Raw genomic sequence first — 22,058 nt, 5'->3', positions numbered from 1 at the left:
GATAATGGAAAATAAAGATGCTGCAGTTTTAGTTTCGGCAGCTTGGCAAGGGGCATTGGGTGGGTGGAGAAACGAGCACGGCCCAGCGCCATGGCAGCCTCGGGGGCTGCGCCGGGCAGGACGCGACCAGCGGGCCCCGGCTCCAGCTCCAGCCACCCCAGCGGGCACCCAGGGCACCGTCAGCTGCTGCCGCTCCCCCCACGGGCAGCTGGGCTGCGGGGCATGGGGGCCCGCAGCACCTGCTGGTCCCTTCTGGGGAGGCAGCGAGGGCCAGGGGGACGGCGCTGACCCCGGCCCGCTGGGGCAGGGGTGGGCAAACCGCATCCGAAACCCCGGGGCTGCCCCGCACAGGCAGCTGTGGGAGTGCTGTGCCCCTTCCCGAGCCGGGAGCCCCGACCCGGCTGCGCCCCCCACCATCAGCTGCAGCCCCCAGCGCTCACAGCCAGCCGTGGCGGGTCCTGCTGCAGGAGGGGGCAGGAGGAGGGCCCTGTCTCATCTCTACATGTCACAGGCAGCGGAGGGCCTGGCCCAAGCAGCCCATCTGGGTGCAGAAACACGATGCATGGCCTTCATGCAGGTCATGCTATTTAATGGTGCAAAAGCAGAAAACCCTCCCCAGGTAACACAGGCCTTGGTTCCCAGCCACCTTACACAGCTCTTCGCCCTACTGCAGCTTTTATTGCAACTAAAGCGTCCAGCCAAGGAGGGAGCGCAAAAGAGATTGTTTTCCTAAGCTATAATCAGGCCACTGACTCTGCAGGGCATGTGGAAAAGGGAATTAAAAGGACCACAAAATACAAAGCAAGTCAAGGCATGGGGGCAAGGCTGGTGCAAGGGACAGCCCTCCTTTTCCTGGCTGTCCCAGAGAGCCAGAGCAGGGCAAGGGCGTCCCTTGGTCACTCCAGAACCAGCCTTCCCTGTGGGTTTCTCCCAGATGCTGAAGAGGGAGTTCAGATTGTCTGCCAGGGTTTGCCGATGGACTGGATGTGCTCCTTGGCCTTCATCCGCAAGGCAGCAATGCTGGTGTTGCGTGGGTCTGCCTCATCCAAGGGGAACTTGTCCACAAAGGTGGCCCCGCACTGGTAAGGCGGTGGTGGCCCCATGGCTCCCAGGGGCTGCAATGCGTGGGTCACTGCTGGAGAGTTCAGGAAGGGCGGTGGCGTGTAGCTGCCGGGCAGGCTCTGTGGCGAGGCCACGAAGCCGGGCAGGGTCTGCAGGGCTGTGCTGCTGGGCACAGGCGGGCTGAGCCACGTCTCCAGGGGAAGGTTGCTGCTGAGAGGACCCATAGGTGTTGCCTGTGGTGAGCGGTTGAAGGAGAGGATGGGTGAGTCCTGCAGCTTCATGGAGGTGACTTCCAGCTTCTCCTGCCGCCTCCACTTGGCCCGTCTGTTCTGAAACCAGACCTGCAAGCACAGCCCTGTTAGCCGGGCCACAGCGCGGCACGGCAGAGCCGCTGCCCCCACGGAGGGGGCCACACACAAAATGAAGCGAGCGGAACACGATGGAACAGCAGGCAGCGCGCTGTGCCGAGCCCGGGCAGGAGCGGGTTCGGCGGTCCTGGCCCGCGGGCTCGGCAGCCCCGCAGCCCCTCGCCCGGCAGAAGCAGCACGGCGAGAGCCCAGCCGCGGAGCCGGCCCGCCCTGCCCGGCACACACCGGCTTCGGCTGCCCCGGGCCGCGACACGCCAGCCACCGGGCAGCGGCGCTGACGACGTGGCCAGCGGCCGGAGGTGCCGGGCCGCGGCCCGACCCCGCGGCTGCCGAACGGAAAACAGCCCCGGGCTCCGCCGTGTCCCGCTGGCCGCGCCGGGCCGGGGCCGGGGGATCGTGTCAGCCGCAGCCACGCCCGGCGCTCCGGCGGTGCCCCGTGGGGCTGCTCGGCCACGCACCGGCCCTCGCCAGCGCTGCCGGGCTGGGTTCACGGCCCCGCGGGCCGGGACAGCGGGGCCGTCCGCGCTCCGGGGCGGTGCTGCTCCGGCCGCCGAGAGTGCACGTCCACGCCGGGCCGGGGACTCCAGGCACCGGACACTCGGGGCTGCGCCGGGCCGAGCCGGACTGTGCCGCGCCGTGCCGGGAGCTCCCGGCGCCGGGAACGCGGGGCTGCGCCGCGCTGGGTAGGGCTGTGCTGTGCGCGGGGTCCCGGTGCCGGGAACGCGGCGTTACCTGCACGCGGACCTCGGGCAGGTTGACCTTCATGGCGAGCTCCTCCCGGCTGTACACGTCGGGGTAGTGGGACTTCTCGAAGGCGCGCTCCAGCTCGTGGAGCTGGTACGTGGTGAAGGTGGTGCGGTTCCGCCGGTGCTTCTTCTTGGGCTGCTCCTCGTCCGACGGCTTCCCCTCGCCGCTGCTGCCGGCGGGCAGCTCGGGGCTGGCGCTGCCGGGGCAGTACGGCTCTGGGAAGGGAAGACAGGCGGGTCACCGGGAGGGCGATCTCCCCGCGGGGCCCGCCCGAGGGCGCGGAGGAGAGGCGCCCGCCCGCCCGCCACCCGGCGCCTCTCGCCCGCCGCGCTAACCTTGGAAGCGCTCGGCGCAGCCCTGGGGCTCAGCCGGCGGCGGCTCCCCGGGCATCTTGGGGAGGCAGTGCCGGGGACCCCGCCTGTCCGCCTCCTTGGCGCTGCCGGCGCTGCCGTCGGGCGGGAAGGGGCCCAGCAGGCCGTCCTCCTTGGTGAACCCCAGGATGGCCTCGATGCTGTGCAGCCTCGACGGGTTCCCCCCGGGGCTCCGCGCCGCCTGAGCGGACAGCGAGAAGGCGCCGTCGGCCATGGCGAGCAGGGCGCCGGGAGGGTGCATGGGGCGGCCGGCCCGGGGCCCCGGCACGGCGCTGCGGTCCCGCCCGGCCCCGGGGCGGCGCGGGCAGCTCTGGCACGGCGCCGCCCGGCAGGCTGGCCTCCTTGGGGCGGGGGAGGAGTGCCGGGGGGCGGTGGGCGAAAGGGAAGGCGAGGCCCCCGCGCCGCTCCGGCATGGCGGGGGAGGCAGGGCATCCCCCGGGCCCCGTCGGCAGCGCCCGCTGCCCCCCCGCCGGCCGCCCCGCCCCGCCCCGCCGGCCGCGGCCCCAGACGGCGCCGGGCGATGCCATCCGGGGCCCTCGAGGCGGGGCGGCCGCTGCCGGGGGCTGGCCCAGGCCGAGCGCCCCGCCGAGCCCCGCGACCGAAGCCCCGAGGTCGGGGCGGCGCTGCCGGGGCCGAGCGCCGTCTGAAATCGTCGTGAGACCGGCGGCTGCTGGTGCGCCGGGCACGGGGGGACCGAGCCGGCACGCCGGGCACGGGGGGACCGAGCCGGCACGCCGGGCACGGGGGGAGCAAGCCGGCACGCCGGGCACTGGGGGACCGAGCCGGCACGCAGCGCCCGGGAGGGCGGGAGCCGCTTGCCGGGGGAGCGGCGGACGGGCCCGGGAAAGGGGGCTCCATGGAGGGGCTGGGGAGGGGCGGGAGTCCCGGGGGTTCCAGGACAGAGGACGGTGTGTCCCCGGCGCAGTGCCCTGTGCTGTGGGCTCCAGGAGCTGCTCTGAATTGACAGGTCCAGGCTGCGTCCGTCCCAGGCATTTTTTAAGTGCATGGGTCTCATTGGTGGCCTCTCAAAAGGTGACAGGCGGGAGGGTGCTGTGGCACTGTTCTGTGCCAAATGCACCGGGCAGGGAGCATTGAGGGTAGAGGCTGGTGCTCTGGTCCCCTGTTGGGATACTTGCCCCGTGTCTGGCTGCCTTCAAAGCCAGATCTGCAGACCAAGAGACAATGCGTGTGGGCTTTTGGGGAGAGTGGACTCGAGAGACATCTGAAAGAGGTGGGCTCAGGCTTTCAGCCTTCTCAAGTCTGGGGAAAGCGCTAGGTAATATTTCTGAGGAAATTTCCCGAGATGTTGGCAGAGGACAGAGCCTGTGAGAAGACTGATGCCGTGACCCTGTCCCCCATGGCACGAGTGTGCTGGGAGGCCACAGGGCAGGGCATGGCTTCGCGGGAGATCCACAAAATGCTTTTGAGGTAAGGCAGAGAGCCAGATCCTACACCTTACATTGTGCTTGGCTCGGTGGAGGACCTGCCTCCGACATACTCCTTCCTGTAACAAACTCCTTCCTGCTTTTCTCTTTCTGTCACTTGATCACTTTTTACACCAGCACTTGCCAGCTCCTCTTTGGCACCAGCTCTCTTTTGCCCCAGCTGGTTAAGTGACAAACACCACAACATCTGGAGTGGTTTTCAGCCTGCACTTAGCTTTGAGGATGCTTCCATTTCAAGTCTGAGTGTATGTGAATGAAAAACACTGCTGCTGCTTTCAGATATATTAACTAGTCCAATAAAAAAGTATGACGTCTCTCAACAAATCTTCATTGTTGCTTCCCCCCCGCCCAACAGGATGCATTTTGTGTAGGTTTTTCCAGAGGAATCTCTTCAAAACAGAGGCAGTCCTTGCTGCTGCCCACACCGTGAGGTTCATGGTCTGACGTCCCCAGGTTAATTCGCTTTAGAAGCCCTCGCTGTTCTGTCAGCTCCAGGTGAGGTTTGCCTTCGGGGGCTGCTTTGGGCTGCGGGAGGCTGGGCCCACAAGAACTCAGCCATCCCTCGGCAAAGAGGGAGAGGCCAACAGAACAGACAAGGTTAGTGTGGCTTTTGTGCACAATATGAAAAGCAAGTCAATACCATTGTAGGGGCATTGGAGGGTACTCAAAGCAATCAGCCAGGGGCCATTGTGTTCCTTTAATCTACATGCGTATTTCCCAAGAACTCTATTACTGAAGATGAATGAACTGTGCAATGTCCCTAATTTCTTCTAATTTGGACCTGGGGTTTTATGGCACTCACAACCAGCACAAAACATGCCCATCCCTCCAGAAGCCATTGGCGAATTTGGGACTCGGTTTTGCTTGTTGTGGCAAAAAAAGATAGCAAGGTGAGACGCAAAGGAGAAAGCGCTTCAGCTGGACTCTGGTCTGGCAGTAAGTGCCATAAAGGGCATTGAGTCCTGGCACGGATGGTGCTGTTAGGGCGCCTGTCAAAATTGTCAAATACAGAGTTGACTCACATTTTTTGCTGTTAATCACAATGCAAAACATACACCAAAAAAACCTTCCACCCCCAAGCAAGGTACACGTCCCACACAGTACAGGAGACCTTCCTCCCTGAGAGAGAAGGATCCTCTTTCCTCAGCAGATTATTACAGTTGTGTTTGCCATATGGAAATGCATTTGTCTCAGTGGATTCCTTGTTAAAGGAGAGTGGAGTTTTCAAAAGAGGAGGCAACTCCCTTGGCCACAATCTGTAAAAATGTGGAAAAATAAAACAACAAACCTGTATCCGAGCAGCCCGCGGCTCCGAGCCCCCATTCCATCTCTTTTTAGTTTGTTTTGGTTTTTGCAATGTATTATTACAACAGTTACTGCTGAAATTCTGTTTAGAAGCTAACAAACATTGTAAGGATGGACAATCTCTAAAGCACAGCTGTCTGCTATAGCTCCTTCGCATGCATGCATGGTGAAGACAAAATGGGAATAGTTCTGATCCTGTTGGTGCTGTTGAGACATATGTATGGGACATGGCTTCACACAGTGAAATCACCACCATAAAATGCCACAGATTCTTCCTTTCCTCCTGTCTTTGTGTCAAGCCGAAATAACGACTGCCTTGCTGAGCACACATTGGAAGCTGAGGTGACTCTGCAGGTGGGACATCGCTCTCCAGACCGGTGACGTGCGGCAGGGAGCGCCCCCTGAAAGGTCAACAGGCCTCCCAGGGCCAGACAGCAAACCCACGAGGGGCAAGGGGGACAGGGCTGGGCAAGGAAAAGAGCGAAACATTGGCCCCGTGGGCGCACGCACCCTGCTGCAGTTTGCACGCTCCGCATCTTCAACAGATTGGTAAAACTTTTAAAAATGGCTCTGCTTTTTTCCTCCCCAGAAGTTCCTAAGTGCGCTGTTTAAGAACCTTCTTGAAAGCTCAATGTATGAGAAAACTGCTGCCTCCTCCCATCACTGCATCACTGGTACCCTGAGTCACCTCTGCTGAGACTTTCCCTATGTGCCCCAGGAGAGCCGGTGGCTTTTCCCACCGCTCAGGGGCTGTTCTGCGGCCCGGCCGCGGCTGCTCGGGCAGCGGGGCGGCGCAGCGCCAGTGCCAGGGCTCCCACACGCGGGCTCGCCACGCTCAGCCATCCCTCCGGAGGGAGGGATCGGAGGTTCATGCCGTAAGGCTATATTAACGCAATCCTTCTTTACTTGTTTTCCAATTAGCCTAATTGAATTCGGATTGCTTAAAAGTGGGCACTAGAGACATTTATCTTGATGGGATGATGGCCTTGAGCTCCAGCGATCCTATTAACTGTAAGAACCCAAATCCCAGGTAGGGTCGGTCCAGCAGTAGCTCCCACGTGACCTAACGCTTTAATCTGCTCCTCTCCCATGCAGCACACGCACGCAGACACACAGACACGCACACGTGCGTGCACACATACAAGTGCATTCACAAGCACGCACACCAGCGCACATGCACACACGCACACAGCCTTTCACAGTTCCAGCAGCAGCAAGGGAAAGGTTTAGTGCAAGGTGCTGGAGGAAGCCCCCGGGGAAAGGCCTTTCCTTTTCCTCGGGAGCTGCAACACGGTGCTGCCCGGGCCCCCGCCCCAGGGCAGCCGTGCACGGGGCTCGGGCAGAGCGCAGCGCCGCCCGGCTCCGCGCGGCCCCGCTCGACTGCCCAGCTGCGAAAATGGTGCCTGGGGCAGCTCCCACCCCCAGCAGCGCCGCGTGCTGCGGATGGGGAGCCGGCCCCGTGCTGCGGATGGGGAGCCGACCCCGTGCTGCGGATGGGGAGCCGACCCCGTGCTGCGGGTGGGGAGCCGGCCCCGTGCTGCGGGTGGGGAGCCGGCCCCGTGCTGCGGGTGGGGAGCCGGCCCCGTGCTGCGGATGGGGAGCCGGCCCCGTGCTGCGGATGGGGAGCCGGCCCCGTGCTGCGGATGGGGAGCCGGCCCCGTGCTGCGGATGGGGAGCCGGCCCCGTGCTGCGGATGGGGAGCCGGCCCCGTGCTGCGGATGGGGAGCCGGCCCCGTGCTGCGGATGGGGAGCCGGCCCCGTGCTGCGGATGGGGAGCCGGCCCCGTGCTGCGGATGGGGAGCCGGCCCGCGGCCGCCCCCCGGCCCGCGGCTGCCCCCCCAGCCACTCTCGGCCCGCGGCCGCCCCCTCAGCCACTCTCGGCCCGGGGCCGCCCCCCGGCCCACAGGCCCCTCGGCCACTCTCGGCTCGCAGCCGCCCCCCCAGCCACTCTCGGCCCGCGGCCGCCCCCCGGCCCACAGCCGCCCCCCGGGCCCACTCGCCTCTGCCAGCCCTGACATTGTTTTTTGGAATCTCATTAATCACTTGTTTGGTGATTCTGACTGTACTTTCTTCCCTGACCCTTTAAACCGTCAAAACGCTGATCCTGTATGTGCTGACGAATTTAATCAGCTCCTTTAAACCAGCAGATGCTTTCAGTAAGATTTTCAGCATGTCCCTGGCACATTTTAATTCAAAGGTCAAAAGCCTTAGGCTTGTTTACTTCGGTGTTCTATAGATAAGACAATTCAGTCTGTAAAGTAACACAACAGTATGCAGACACCTACCAGATTTACACACAGACAGAGGGAAAGGGATTTATCCTCACAAACCAGTGTTGTAAGCTGAGCTGGCGACTGTTGTAACTACTTTACGTAAAGACCTCCTAAAAGAGCCCACTTCTTTTCCACATAGATGATTAAACTCTCTGGTGACATGTGAGAGAAGGATCCCAAGAGACAGAAATCGGATCAGAAGTCTTGGGGATTTTAGGCAGAGCTGAAGATTCTCTTCTCCGCTACAGAAATGACGCATTACAAACACAAGAACCACTGACCACCATCTCTAAACAGACCAAGGTACCCTCTGGAAAAAGTGCGGCAAGTGGACTGGACCACCTTTCCAGAGGCAGTAACGGTGTTCACAAGACATGGCTTACATCACCACAGACCGAGGTGTTTTTTCCTGCACCTAATGCCAGGGACACTCAGGTGTTTTCTGCAACCCCCAGGGTGGCGGGAGGAGAGATAAAGAGAGGGGGGGAGAGAAAGAGAGAGGGAGAGAGAGGGGGGGGAGAGAAAGAGAAAGAGGAGGGGGGAGAGAAAGAGAAAGGGGGGGGGGGGAGAGAAAGGGGGGGGGGAGAGAAAGAGAAAGAGGGGGAGGGGAGAGCAAGGGGAGGGGGAGAGAAAGAGACAAACTATACTTAGTGCATTTATTAATTTAAAATGAATATTTTTACTTGATTGGGTGGAGACACAGAGAGAGAGAAAGAGAGACTTACAAACCTGTAGGAAGATGCCACATGCATTCATTTGCAAATTTCATTACAGACAAGCTCTTGGAGAACTTACCAAATCCTTCATTTTATAGAATACCTGAGCCCATCGAGAGTAGCGTTGTATACATCGTCCACGTGCAAGGGCTGTACAGTTTTTGCGTGGGTTATCCTGCATGCTAACTGTATGGCTATAACACACCGGGGCTCCCAGCCTCGCGTTTGGGGAGCAGAAGGCAGCCGGGCCAACACCTGCTTCGGTTTTCCCCAGAAGAAACTCCAAAAACAGCAATAAAAATCTTGCTTGGTTCTGAATCTCCACCCATTGAACTGGATCGTGCCGGTCCCACAGGCTCAGGTTTAGCACTAGTGAATCCCTGCTTTGCCTCAGGGTTTAGGTGCCCTGCCCCAGCATCATCCTCCAGGTGGGCCAGAATTCGTTGAGCCTTCTCTGCAGCTGGCTCCAAGAATGAACGTGGTGGGCTCGTTTTCAGCCGCACGGGTTATTTGCTGGTACCACAAGCCCGGAACTTGGCACCGGAGCGGCCAGCGGGCCGCTGCTCGCACCCGGGCCCGAGCCGCCCGCGGAACCAGGGGCTGCGAGCGGGGCCGCCGGGGCAGCCTGCGCCGCGCACCGCGCACCCCGCACCCGCGGGGCGCTGCCGGGCCCCGGCTCCCACAGGTACCCACTCATTTCTGTACGAGAGGACGCTGCTGTCTCATGCTGTGGAGTTGCATGCTTCACCTTTTGCTATATTCAGGACAGAGATGGCCAAAACCATTTTTATGTAAGATCTTTGCAGAAAAGGCCAACATTTGAACACTGGATTTGTTTCAAAATGTTTGAAACAGATTTTTAAATTAGAAATACAGGTATTTATTTCTGAAAGCAATATGAAATGAGTGGTTACCTATGCTATGCATCAGAAGAACAATTTTGCCTAAAAATACACGATTAATAGCATTTTGATCACTTTGAAAAATGGAAAAAGGCACACTTTTTCCCCAATATTAGCTTTCTTAAACCTTGTTTCCATGGGGAAAAATGTTGTTAAAAAATGAGGTTCAGTTCTATCGTTGCACTAAGCAGTCACAGCACGTAAATGCACCCCCCGTGGGGTTTTAAAGTCTCTCTCTCTCAGTTCTCTATACTTACATTTAATGCTATAGACCTAAGTGCATTCTTCTGCTCGCTCCTGCTCTGCAGCCCCACTGAGACGAGGCTGAATCTGCCACCCTTGGGTAGTGGTACCTCTTCTACATCACAGAACATTTCTGCTCAGCAGCCTGTTTCATTTCGGTGAAGGTGGCTTGTGCCTTTTCTTTGATCGCATCCATGTCCATATTCTGGATGTTCTGCAGCTGTCCCAGGATAGAGTCTTTGTCTTCTTCCTCCACCTGATCTTCTGCCACCATCTTCTGCAGGTCTTCTGGCAACCCCACGTCATCTCCAGCCATCTGTATTTGATTCTCATCCAATTCACTCTGATACAAAAAGAAAATAAAACAGGTACATGACTTTCTGCTGTCCCAGGAGTTACTGATGAGGTTTTTGTTTGTTTGTTTGTTTTAGGGAGAAGCAAAACATACGCACAGATTTTTCAGTCCAAGTTCTTAGATGTAATTTAGTGGCTTAACCAGCCCCCATTTTAGTGCTTAGAGCTTGCAGTGTCAACTACCTTTCTTTAAAGGGTTTCAGCAGAGTCAGAACTGAGGCCCTCAGTGTCACTGGCCGTTTTAGAAGTGTTTGCCATATGGGTTCACTGTGGAACATGTAGTGGATTTCCTGCAGCATGAGCAAGTTGCTTGTATCCACAACACACTGCCCAGGCTGCCACCTGTTCTGTGGTTCGGTTGATGAAGCAATAGCTTTAGAAAACCCGTGTGGCTACCATTCCCCTACTAATTCGGCGGTGGGTATTTTCAGATATCAGCACTAAGTGGAAGCCTTCCTGAAGAAACATGCATTAAACTTAGGAAATAATAACTAGGGAAAATAGTCTCCATCTTTCCCAGACCACGTCCGAACTACATCTAGGTCTCCGGCTGCCACCTCCGGGCTGTGGCGAAGGGCAGGGGCTGCCTGGTACACAGAGCAGCGCTGGTACGTGGGTAACAGGAGGACTTGACAACAAAAGAGGGGATGGAGTTGGGTGTGAGTCTCAGAAAGCAAAAGGAGAGGGAACTGGATAAGCAATTAAAACAGCTGAGATGAGGAAAGCGCTACACACACTTGCTTCCTGCCTGCCTGCTGAAACGCTCTATCGGTGGGGCCATGTCGATTTCGCAAACAATGGTGATTTTGTTCACATCTTCTGATGGATCCAGAGCTCAGAAGAACAGGATATTTTGACACAGTTCACACATCAAAGATAAGCATTAATGCCTCATTACATCTCCAAAATGAAGCATGACAGCAGCAAAGGCCTGATATGAATAAGCAGCAATGCTGTCAGCAGGAGGTGCTTTTGAGAGTGAGAGGGGTTCGTATGAATGAACGCATGCAAAAATGAATGGAAGGATGTATATGAGCAATGTTTGTGTAGTTTCAGGCCTCAGCAAGAACAGGCAGACTGGGAGGTTTGACTGCATAGCCACTGTTTACCATTACATGTATTTGCACAGCTTTATGTTTCCAATAACTGCACTTCCCTTTAACCCAGTTTCTCCCCATATCTCTTATGAACATATGGAGAGGTGTATCACAATTTTCACTACGTGGCTGAAATGGAGGAAGACATCTCTTGAGCCTTTTGGGTAAGGGCTGCTGATATCAGATCTGTGGGAGACAGAAAAAATGCGTGAAGTTTTTCATCAGCAAGTGCTGGTTATTGGAGGAGTGAGCCCTTTTGAAATTCTCCTAAGCAGCAGTAGAGGATGATAAAAAAAGATACAGGGTTAATTACTGAAAAGTCTCCCTAAGCAGACAATCACACATCATCTTCTCTTTAGAATTATTTATAATTTAAGACATCATCACTGCATACTACCGTATATTATGTGAAGAGGTGCCTATACAGTTCACAGAAAGGCCACTTTGGCAACGTGAACAATTGTTCAGCACGTTCTTGCACCGAAGCCTCCTGCCTTACTGAAGTCCGAGATGTGACGCACAACACGGTTTGGGGATTCCGAGTGTTCTCTGACCACAGAAGAGCACATTTGGGTGTAGTCTAAAGCCATACAGTTCTGCCCAAGTCACCTGCCTCTACACATTTGGCATTTAGCCTGACCTTGAACAGGGTAGGGTCGCCCAACAGCAAGCCAGGAAGCACACAAGAAATAAGTTAAAGCTTGTTTTCTCACAAGGAGACCCCACAGGGTGTTCTTAAAGTCGGGCTAACGCTGCACAGCGAGCCGGCAGCTCTAAGCGCTCGGCTCGGAGCCGTGCCCGCCGCGGCGCACACGCCGTGCCCGCCCGCCCCCCGCAGCCGGAGCACCGGCGCCCTGCGGCCCCAGGGCGAGTCTGCGCGGGGACTGTCACCGGCCCCGGGCCAGACCGGGTTCTGACCGTAACAGAGCATCACCCTGCTCCAGAACGCTCTCAGCTTGGCCTGCAGAGCGCCCCAAAACAGGCAGGGCTCACGGGCGGGACAGCCGGGGCCGGGGGCTTTACAAACTCATTCAGAAAGCGCCTCAAGACCCTGGCAAACCTGCACCAGACTGGATGGCCTATCTCCTGCTGACTTTAATCTTTAGATTCCAGGTCTCTGCAAGCATTCAGCCACCCTTTTAGGATCTCTGAGAACACAAACCCAACATCTATTCTAGTAAATTAAATATGCCTGGCACTGGTCTCTTGCCCCAAAGCCAGCTGGCCTGGAACAACCCACTGCGAGGCTATTGAACCCTCTCGCCCTCCCAAACAGGGTGGTCCCATCTAACCGCCTATTGGGAATGCCTGTCCTAACTCCAAACGGGCCCTGGGAACTGCTTGAGAGAGTGCCCAGGCCTAAACTGGGTCAGACGCTATCCTGACCATTCAACAGCACAGGCAAGAGAGCCCTAGTGCCTGGTAATATTCTTTGATCCTGATAATGCATCTGAGGTAGTCAGGCTCGGATCCATTTTGTTACAGGTGCAATATAATAGAGTTCTTTACACATATGACACACAGGTGTAAGCAGAAAACAGTCAGTCTCAACACCTGTTAATATTAAGGCTGTTTGTAAACAAAAGATCAAAGCTCAGACTAATCCATAGGAGAGCCAAACTTTTTGAGCATCACCCTGTCCCGTACTGCTTTCCTTATGTCTAACTTACCCTGTCGTAAAATTTACCTATGCACAGAGACCCTTAGGTAGGGGAATCCAGACCTGATCCTGTGATTCACCACCTATCATGTACCAGTTACACACAAAATCAGGGCTCACTTCACCTCAACCTGCAAGTGGGATTTTTGGTAAGCAGTAGAGCAGCCTCGTGCTGGGCTGTGCCGCCCCAGGGCTGCAGGGAACTCACGAGCTGGTACGAGGAGCCACCGGTCGGAAACACCGGCCTTCCCCCCAACACCCTCTCGTGCCCTCCCTGCACAGGGAACACGTGCGGGAGCTGCCTGACACCCTGGCTGTCCGGGTCCCACGTGCCCCACCACGTCATTGCCCAAACTGCCTTCAGGGAGAACCCCCTTGCCCCGAAACCCCGTTTTGGCTCAGCCTCCTGGCACCCACTTTGTGAGTCCATCTTTCCACAGCGGGTCCACAGATGTTTCACTCTGGCCTATTAAGAAAGCATTTAGATCAGCAAAATAATTCTTCAAGCTTAGGAAAGACTTGCTTTCAGATACTTATCTGAAGCCTGCACGCACTGAAGAGCTTCTCCTGAGACAAGTGTCTCTTTCTGCCCGGCCAATACGCATCCCCGCAGCACAGCCAGAGCTTACGTAAGGGCTGCAGACAAGTAAAAAACCTTCAATTCTGGAATAGTGCTATTCATTCAATCAAGTCTTAACAGTATTGCCATCACAGAACAACAGAGCAAGAGCTGAGATTACATGACTACATCTCACCATGAAAGGGATAAGCTTTCCTTTTTAACGACTTCAGCAGCACTCGTTATTGAAAAGAGACCCAATTGCATCTGAGTACTGTTCCCATCTAAACACCGGTGAACAACACACATCCTGCAGTTCTGTCACCGAGAACCCTGCAGAGCAGCGCCCACGGAAGCGCTTTGGCTGGGGAGAGGGACCCAGCTGCGCGGAGCAGATGACAGTCCCTTCCCGAGGGGCTGGAAATGCACAGATCACGAGACAACCCCAACTCTTGGACAGAAGAACAGCGCTAACGTGACAATACTCTGACGGACAGCAGTGGCGTTTGAGGTGACACAGCAGGTACATGTGCAGATCAGTGGGGCGAGGGGGCGGTGGGGCCCACGGGGAGAGGTTGCCGTGCTGCAGACGAGGTCTGTGGACAGGTCGGGTGGGCCTGTGGTCACATAGATGTTCCTCCTGCATCACAGGCATCACCTCCTCGAGACCCTGTGTTTAGACCTTGCAGAACTTAATTGATTACTGTATCCCAGTTCAGAAAAAAGGCAGCAAGTGAATAAAGGGTTTGGTGTAGTTTTTTAAAATTAAAATACATATATATCTATACACTTTTTTAAAAATGTTTTGTATGAAGGTGATGTATTGAATACTCCAGAAGTGGAAAAGTTGTCCATAGATGAAAGGTCTCATGGCTAAAAACATCTTCCTGATGGCAAACTGAAGTTGACAATTCTGTTAATAGGATTAGGTTCATTAAGGGGCTGCTTTCTCTTATAAATCTAGCCCAGATAGCATGGAGCTTTAGATTTAGCACTGAAAAGGGGGCCCTGCTTAGTCCTGAATTTCAGGCTTTCACTTACAATGCGTGCTAGGGATTGGTACTGGTAACATTCAGAGTTTCTATCCCATACTGGGCTACCTTAAATTACTTTCAGTTCTGAAAATAGTTAAAGCATTATCACAGCTCCGAGAGCATTTTGCTGCCATAATGTTGTATCATAGAGTTGAATTTTTTTCAGGGACACATAGCATGCACGTATTGATTTAATTTTCTTCCTAATATAACGGATGGTTTCATAAGGGCTGATGAAAAGAAAGCAGACCTTAAACCAATAAATGCTATATAGGTAGACACAAATGTGGAAAAGCATATCCTACAAAATTTACTCGCAACCACCGCAAATCAGCTCAGTTAAGTACACGCTTAGAGCTCCTGTCCTGCCTTGGAACAAGCGTTCTACTGTCACTGCTGACATTTGGCCCCAAGGAGCACCTGGTGCATGTCGAAGCGAGGTTCCTGCTGGAGACGGGCAGGTGTCCATCGTGTGCTCCCGGGCGCTGCGGGTGGCAGCGCACGCGTGGGTCGGCCAGGCTGCCCGCGGAGGCCCCAGCCCCTTCAGGAACGAAGCAAGCGCCGCAGGCGGGAGAGCTCAGGTCCCAGACGCCCGCTCCGGGGCAGAGCTGAGCTCAGGTCCCAGACGCCCGCTCCGGCGCAGAGCTGAGCTCCGGTCCCAGACGCCCGCTCCGGCGCAGAGCTGAGCTCCGGTCCCAGACGCCCGCTCCGGCGCAGAGCTGGGCGCTCGCGTGTCCGAAGCCCGTAAACCAGCCCCCTCGGGACGCGGAGCTGGGCCTGGGGGTGCGGTGAGGCCGCGGGGAAACACCGCTCAGCAGCTAGCTCAGCACACGCCTCCAAAAGGAAAACAAAGCCTAATGATATTTTACTGCTCAGCTGCTAATTAAAATGCTGGTGTTTAGAGATTTAGGCCTACAATCCAATCAACCACTTAAAATCTTGTACTTCATTTTTTTGCATAATTAATCTTTCTGTAATTAAACCTGCCCTCAGGGTGTGTTTTCCTCTTTCTTGCCACTATGCTGAGCACCCGTGGCCCAGAACAAACGGTATATTGCAACTGGCAAATCCAGAAGAGCACAGTGGACTATCTGCCCTTGCTCCTTCTGCCCCTATATATGACACTGGTCACGCACAGCGCTCACGCATACCCGTGTTTCTCCAGGCGTCTCCCTTTCTCTTCCAGACGGATGTTCTGTCTGCAGGGAACTGGAAGACGTGGTACATTTCTCTAGCCCTTTTGATGCCGGGCTGTATCTGAGAGTGCCCGCAGTCCCCCCGCACATCCACCGCAGCGCGGACACCACTCACAGCGCGGCCCCTGCGCCCGCGGCGGCCGGCGGCTCCCGGGGACCGTGCCCGCGGGCCCTCGCTGCGCCCGCGCGGTGCCAACACGCCTCTCCGCAGAGGGACCTGCGGCCAGAACAGCAACGCCTCCAGGGAGCGCGAAACAGATCAGACGCGTGTACAAGTGCGTGGCCTTGACAGCCATCTGCCAAAGACCCACAGGCTACAATACCTCCATTTAAAGGGGTGATTTGAAAGAGAAGCTATAGGTGTAGCAATATGCCTTTGTTTTTGAGGATGACAAACTGTGCCTTCAGATAATTTTTAAAGTTAAATGTCCTTACAGAGAGTCTGTTAATCTGAAATTAGTTGTTATACAGAACTGTATTCACTTCAAATTTGCTTACAAAAGCTTTATTCAACACTGACACATTGGGAGGGCACATAAAAGTAGCTTAACTGAGGTTTCTCCACAGCATTTTTTCCCTTGCTTGCCACCACGGGCCTGTCTCAGAACATTCTGCCACACTTTAAGACAGCGCTTCTTTTCCTTGGAAAGTCACTTAGCAAGGTTTTGATTGCAAAAACAGATTTTCAAAGTTAGAGAACAATAATGTTTCATCCCTGATTAGGAATGAGGCCTGCCTGGTGAAATGCAGATGGAACGACTTTATCTAAGTCACAAGGTTGATTCCCTGCTCATCCAAATTGTAATGTGCCTTTAGGGTTCAAGCAAATGATTAGGAGTGGTGCAGTATTACGAATATGACACTAGAGGGCTTTTGGCTACTCAGGGTTAGAAACAGCGAACTAACACTGTAGAAAAAACATAGAATCATAGAAGCATTTCGGTTGGAAAAGACCCTCAGGATCATCGAGTCCAACCATAACCTAAGTCAGGAACTAAACCATGTCCCCAAGAATCTCATCTATGTGCCTTTTAAACACCTGCAGAGACAGTGACTCTACCACTGCCCTGGGCAGCCTGTATGACTTACAATTTGCGTTTATATTATATAATCCCTTTTTGAACCTAGATGACTTTGTTAATTTTAAATTGCTTGATCGCTGGTCCTTTCCTTCTGGCATTTCTGATGTTTCAGTGGGAAGTTCTTTAAGCAGCTCAGCACAGATGTCTGCAAGTATTTCAGTACTTAGCTGTCCTTACCACAGAAAATGCATAAGCATTCAATTCTATCGCTCGCAGGTTCTACGACAGGGAGACCCCGCTGAGGAAGGCAATTTCCCGTTTTCAGAACATCAGTAGTCAGTCTGTTCTAAAATTGGGCATGTAGCTAGATGAGATCAGGAACGCCAGGCTTACCTTAGGGAGCCTGTACTTTTCTCTCAGATGAACCCTCAGACAGGCTCGCTCTGCTTTTTTCTGTGCAAATGCCGCATCTCTTTCCATCCTGGAAATCAGAAAAAAAAAATATTCAAGAGACTAATAAAATACGGTCTTTTATACTGAACCAGTTGCTCGGCTGCAAAATGTTACGTGCGGGAGTTATTCCTAAAGGCACAAAAGGAGCGAAATCAATAAAGTGATGCTAACAGGCCAGACCTCTGCACCCTGAGCGTGTTCTCAGAACAGTTCCCTTGAGCCCTGTGAAGAGTGAAAGAAAAGCCAATACTACTTGTCTGGAGTTTGTACGTGTACTAACTGTTATTGCTCACTGTAACAACGAATAATTCTGATGAGCAGAACAGAAGAGTTACACTTATTCCTTGGTTATTCCACGGGGGCACTTACAGACACGCGGCTGCCTGCCCGTGCCCCTGTTCTACACACAGGGCATTCTTAGGGGTGACAACGCACACGACGGCAGAACAGTCCGTCCGGCTCGGACCAGAAGTTCGCTTATCCTGGAGTCCCAGCTCCAACAGCGGTGGATGCCGAGAGGAAGAACTGCAGAGGATAAGCATCCCGTATCAAAACTGCTCAGCTTCCAAAACTCAGCGGTGTGAAGTACTAGAGCGGGAATCGGGCTCTACGTCGTTGTCTTTAATAGGCCTGGACCGTCTCTGTCACCTATGACGTCCTAGACTTGTCTGCATCCATTTATTGTTTCAGAACATCCTACAGCAATGAATTCCACAGCTTCCCTGTGTGGAAAGGTGCTTCTTTTATCTGTGACTTTATGAAATGCTTTCATTAGGTTGAAGAACAATTCAGCACATTTTTTGGTGAGATTACTTGCACTGTCACAGAAATTCTATGGCAAAATTTATTCTGTTCCAGTACAGGTATTTTGTTACATAAAAGCTACTTGTAGGATGAAATGCTGCTTTTCCTCTGCTTCCACAAACGAGTTTTTTGGTCTCTCTCTCAGAAAAGTCCACCTGAACTGGAAGCCGTCTTAAACGTGCCTTCCCTGTCCTCCTCAACCCGGCTGCGCTGCTGCCCTCGCCGGAGCAGCGGCGGCCGGTCCCGGCGCGGCCGTTCCATTCCATTCCATTCCCGGCGCGGGGCCTGGCTCCGGCAGCCGTTCCCGGTGCGAGGCCTGGCTCCGGCGGCCGTTCCCGGCGCAGCCGTTCCATTCCATTCCATTCCCGGCGCGGGGCCTGGCTCCGGCGGCCGTTCCCGGCACGGCCATTCCATTCCATTCCATTCCATTCCATTCCCGGCGCGGGGCCTGGCTCCGGCGGCCGTTCCCGGCACGGCCATTCCATTCCATTCCATTCCATTCCCGGCGCGGGGCCTGGCTCCGGCAGCCGTTCCCGGTGCGAGGCCTGGCTCCGGCGGCCGTTCCCGGCGCAGCCGTTCCATTCCATTCCATTCCCGGCGCGGGGCCTGGCTCCGGCGGCCGTTCCCGGCACGGCCATTCCATTCCATTCCATTCCATTCCATTCCCGGCGCGGGGCCTGGCTCCGGCGGCCGTTCCCGGCACGGCCATTCCATTCCATTCCATTCCCGGCGCGGGGCCTGGCTCCGGCAGCCGTTCCCGGCGCGGCCGTTCCCGGCGCGGGGCCGCGTTCCCCAGGGCGGCGCACGTCCCAGCACGTCCCTTCAGGTGTCCGGTGGGGCTGGAGGGCATTTTCTGCTCAGGTACGTTTGAGCTTTTCGCTTGTCCTGGCATCACGGGAAGACCTCGCAAAACTCACTCAGCTGATCTGCCACCATTGCCCGGGCCCTGGCACCCATCCTAATCCGACACCTTTTTGTTCTGGGGGATCTAATTATCCTGTGGAACACGAAGCGGGTACCAGAGCGGCTGCGTGGCCGCCAGGAGCCTGCGATGTGCAGCACTAACCGGGGCTCCCCTCCTGCTTAGCCTCCTGTGCCGCTGGAAGCAAACTGCATCACCATGCTGGAAACTGCCAGCACAAGCCACCCGTTTCTTTCTGCTGCTTCTCAGGGAAACGTATAACACGCAATCTGTGCGTTTTTGTCTGTCTAATTGCCAAAGCAATCCCAAGCCTGCGAAGAGCGCGAGGCCGGGGTGGCCCCGCGAAGGCCCCGCAGCCCCGCCAGGCCCCTCGGCAGCACCGCGGCCGGGAGCTCCTGCCACGGCTCCTGCCACGGCTCCCGACAGCTCCCGCCACGGCTCCTGCCACGGCTCCCGACAGCTCCCGCCACGGCTCCCGCCACGGCTCCTGCCACGGCTCCCGCCACGGCTCCCGACAGCTCCTGCCACGGCTCCTGCCACAGCTCCTGCCACGGCTCCCGACCGCGCTCCCAACAGCTCCTGCCACGGCTCCTGACCGCGCTCCCGGCGCGCCCGCACCGCTCCGCAGCGCACGGGCAGACACACGACACCCTTGAAACATCACAGAAATAACTGCTTTACAAGCTTTTTCCCTGTCCCAGGAGCCCCATTTTGCTGCCCAGCTTCAATAAAGCATCTTCCTGCCGGCAGGCAGCTACTGCTCTTTCAAATATCCTTTCACAAAATGCGTAGCAAACAGTCTGTATTTTATTCCAAACAAAATGATACCTATTTAAAATTTTATGGCAGAAATGGCCACTGCTAAATACAGACCTGGATACCTCAAATTCCACTAGTCATTAACCTTTCACCTATAATCATCTTACACGACGGATTTACACAACCATTATGTAATTGACCATTAGATGAACAGATGCATTCGAGATTTAAAAGTCAATTGTTTTCTTTATAATTATGCATTATTTGAACTCCTACACGTTAAGGGCTTTATTTTAACTCTGGTTTGATACTTAAACACAGCAAGTGGTAAATATTGTAATTACAAACAAAACAAAATTGAGATTTAATCAGTTGAAAAGTTCTGCTTTATTTAGTAGATTTTAGAAAAATACTGAAAATGTGACTAAAAAAATAATACTCTTAAAACTCATTAGTTTTTCATGTCTGCCATAATAAACGTGGATAAACAAAAGATTGTGTCTTGAAAGTGCACCTGGCAGGGGGTTCACAGGACAGCAAATCACACACACTTTACAATTAACCCCTGCACTATAGAGAGCTTTGTACCTATGGAAAAGTTTGACAGATAAAGGACCATCAAGGAGGAACGAATCCAGGATACCGAGGTGTGGAGGCAGCAGGAAAGTGTGGGAGAAAGTCACGGGTCGGGGAGGAAGGGGAACACAATGTTTTATAACTCCAAATTGCTGAACTTGTATTTTGCAAAGTCTCTTTAGCAAAGATCCGTCTGCTTTAGAAAGGGAAGAGAGCTGAAAGTTTGACGTTTTCTTGGGTTATTTTTATCTGCACAGTTATCGAGAATCAGCCCCATACTGACAACAAGGGAACAGGTACTCACTTCTCCTCAACCATCTGCTTTTGGTATTCCTCATACTCCTCTCTGGTCATCCCCGCGGCCGCGGCTGGGTCGGAAGGAGCGCTTTCTTCTTTGCTTTCTTCCCCTCCACCTCCGAGTCCCAAGTTCTTTACCTGGTTGCTCAACATACTTTTCATTAGAAAGGCCATCTTCAAGGGGAAGGAGCTACGAGCAAACAACTATGAGAACACAAAACCACACCGAGAATGTTTCCAAATCAACAACTGTAGGCAAGAGAATTTCTACAGCCACACCAGCTCCTCAAGGGCACAATGCTAGTGAAACGTGAATGCCAAAACCAGTTTGTCAGCCATAATCTGGATTAAAGAGCGAACTCCTTAATATCTGGAGGCAGATGGTTCAGATTACTAAAAAAAAATCATTAGATGCAGCTACCTACTTTTTATATTAATATCTTAAGCTAATTTTACACACACAATTATAATGTGCAATAGCACTTTGACTTCTTCAGTCGTGAGCCTCTCACTTCACAGAGATGGAAACACTCCCCGGAGCACAACAGATCTGAGCTCAAGCGCCCATTGATTAAACAGCCATAGTAAAATCATACAATTTGGGCTACTGAGCAGAAGACTCTCATGGATTTACAGTCAAATGAGATTTGAAAACAAATTCTTCGGTAAGCAAAAAGCCCAATCCTTTTTATCCATTAGTATCTTATCAGATTGGACAGAAATACATTGATTTTTCTTCATCTACTTCTCACAGGGCTGGTTTGTCTCTGAACTCTTTTTCCAAGAGGTGATCACGACAAGCAAACGCCATGTTCCTGCTCCTCGTGGTTCACGGCAGCTCCTCCCCGGCTGTCTGCGCCGGCACAGGACACCCCGTGTTCAGTCCTGCCCCAGCAGCGGAACGGCCGCGGCCGCGTGTGCTGCGTCCTGCGCGTCCTGCGCGTGTGCTGCGCGTCCTGCCCGCGCGGCTCCTCGCCTGCCAAACCTCACCCGCATCGCCGGCCTCTCCAGGCCTGCTCAGGCGCAGACCTGCAGCATCTGCTACCTGCATCACAGGCTATTTTGGGAAAGATCATCTGATAGGTCTCAAAAGTTCATGGTTTTGGGTTTTGAGCATTTGTTCTAGTATGACTGACTGCACATGCCTTAATGAAACATGCTGTAATTTTGATTATCTAAATGGTGCTCCCAGCACTCTGATAATTTCACTGAGAGACGGGAGGATTCCAGTTTGCCTAATGCCTTAATCTGTATTAGAGTCTTTCTAATTAAAGCAGACCTGTCACTATTTATAAAACAACAACAAAACAACCCACGGTATTATGTAATCCTGGATTATTTGTGATTAAACAAGAAAATTTGCATTTCTTATTGAAATATAGTAACACTCAGAAGCACAAACTCTGAATCGCAAAACTACTTTGATATACTATGAATACCTGTGAAGTGTTTTGCTTAAATCAAAACTGATTTTTACAATCGCCGTGCTCCTCCGGAGCTGCGCAGGAGCTGCCAGCCCTGGGGTAAGAGCCGGGCTCCCACCTCGAGCGGTGCGAGCGCGGCCACCGGGACCGCGCGCCCCCCTCGCGGCTCAAAGAGCTGAGATCGCGGATGTCAGAGCTGAGATCGCGGATGTCAGAGCTGCTCCCAGTTTCAACAGAGAATGCTAAACTTGAGCGTGCACTACTCTGAAGTTGAATGCATAAGATGCTATTTCAGTTGTTATCTGGTAAAGTTTAACAAATAAAAATCCAGCATTAAGTTTATGTGTAAGGTATCGCTGCTTCTGCCTCAGAGCCGTTTCCAAACAGGCCCGGCAGCCTGGCTGGGGAGCGAGTGAGGGAATCCCTGACCGGACAGACACACTGCACTGGACAGAACGTAAAGCACCGC

At 54.4% G+C, this 22,058-nt stretch overlaps 2 protein-coding genes across 2 annotated transcripts; both read right to left on the bottom strand.

Annotated features, from left to right (window-relative positions):
- Positions 1-950: 950 nt before the first annotated feature.
- On the bottom strand, positions 951-2,972 carry RAX (retina and anterior neural fold homeobox; the record flags this gene model as incomplete). Its single annotated transcript, XM_080362625.1, has 3 exons — positions 2,513-2,972; positions 2,163-2,392; positions 951-1,403 (listed from the first exon to the last, which is right to left on the bottom strand). Exons 1-3 carry the CDS (start codon positions 2,787-2,789, stop codon positions 951-953), a joined length of 960 nt encoding a protein of 319 aa, XP_080218751.1. The 5' UTR covers positions 2,790-2,972.
- Positions 2,973-9,456: 6,484 nt separating this feature from the next.
- CPLX4 (complexin 4) lies at positions 9,457-20,339 on the bottom strand (the record flags this gene model as incomplete). The annotated part of the gene is made up of 3 exons (XM_080362492.1): positions 9,457-9,775; positions 16,748-16,835; positions 20,173-20,339. The coding sequence occupies 3 exons, from the start codon at positions 20,337-20,339 to the stop codon at positions 9,548-9,550; spliced, it is 483 nt and encodes a 160-aa protein (XP_080218618.1). The 3' UTR covers positions 9,457-9,547.
- Positions 20,340-22,058: the final 1,719 nt, after the last annotated feature.

Source organism: Nesoenas mayeri (assembly GCF_963082525.1).
Source record: "Nesoenas mayeri genome assembly, chromosome: Z".
Lineage (NCBI taxonomy): Eukaryota > Metazoa > Chordata > Aves > Columbiformes > Columbidae > Nesoenas > Nesoenas mayeri.
Note: the sequence above shows the minus strand (reverse complement) of the source record. Positions and strands in the feature narration are given on the sequence as shown.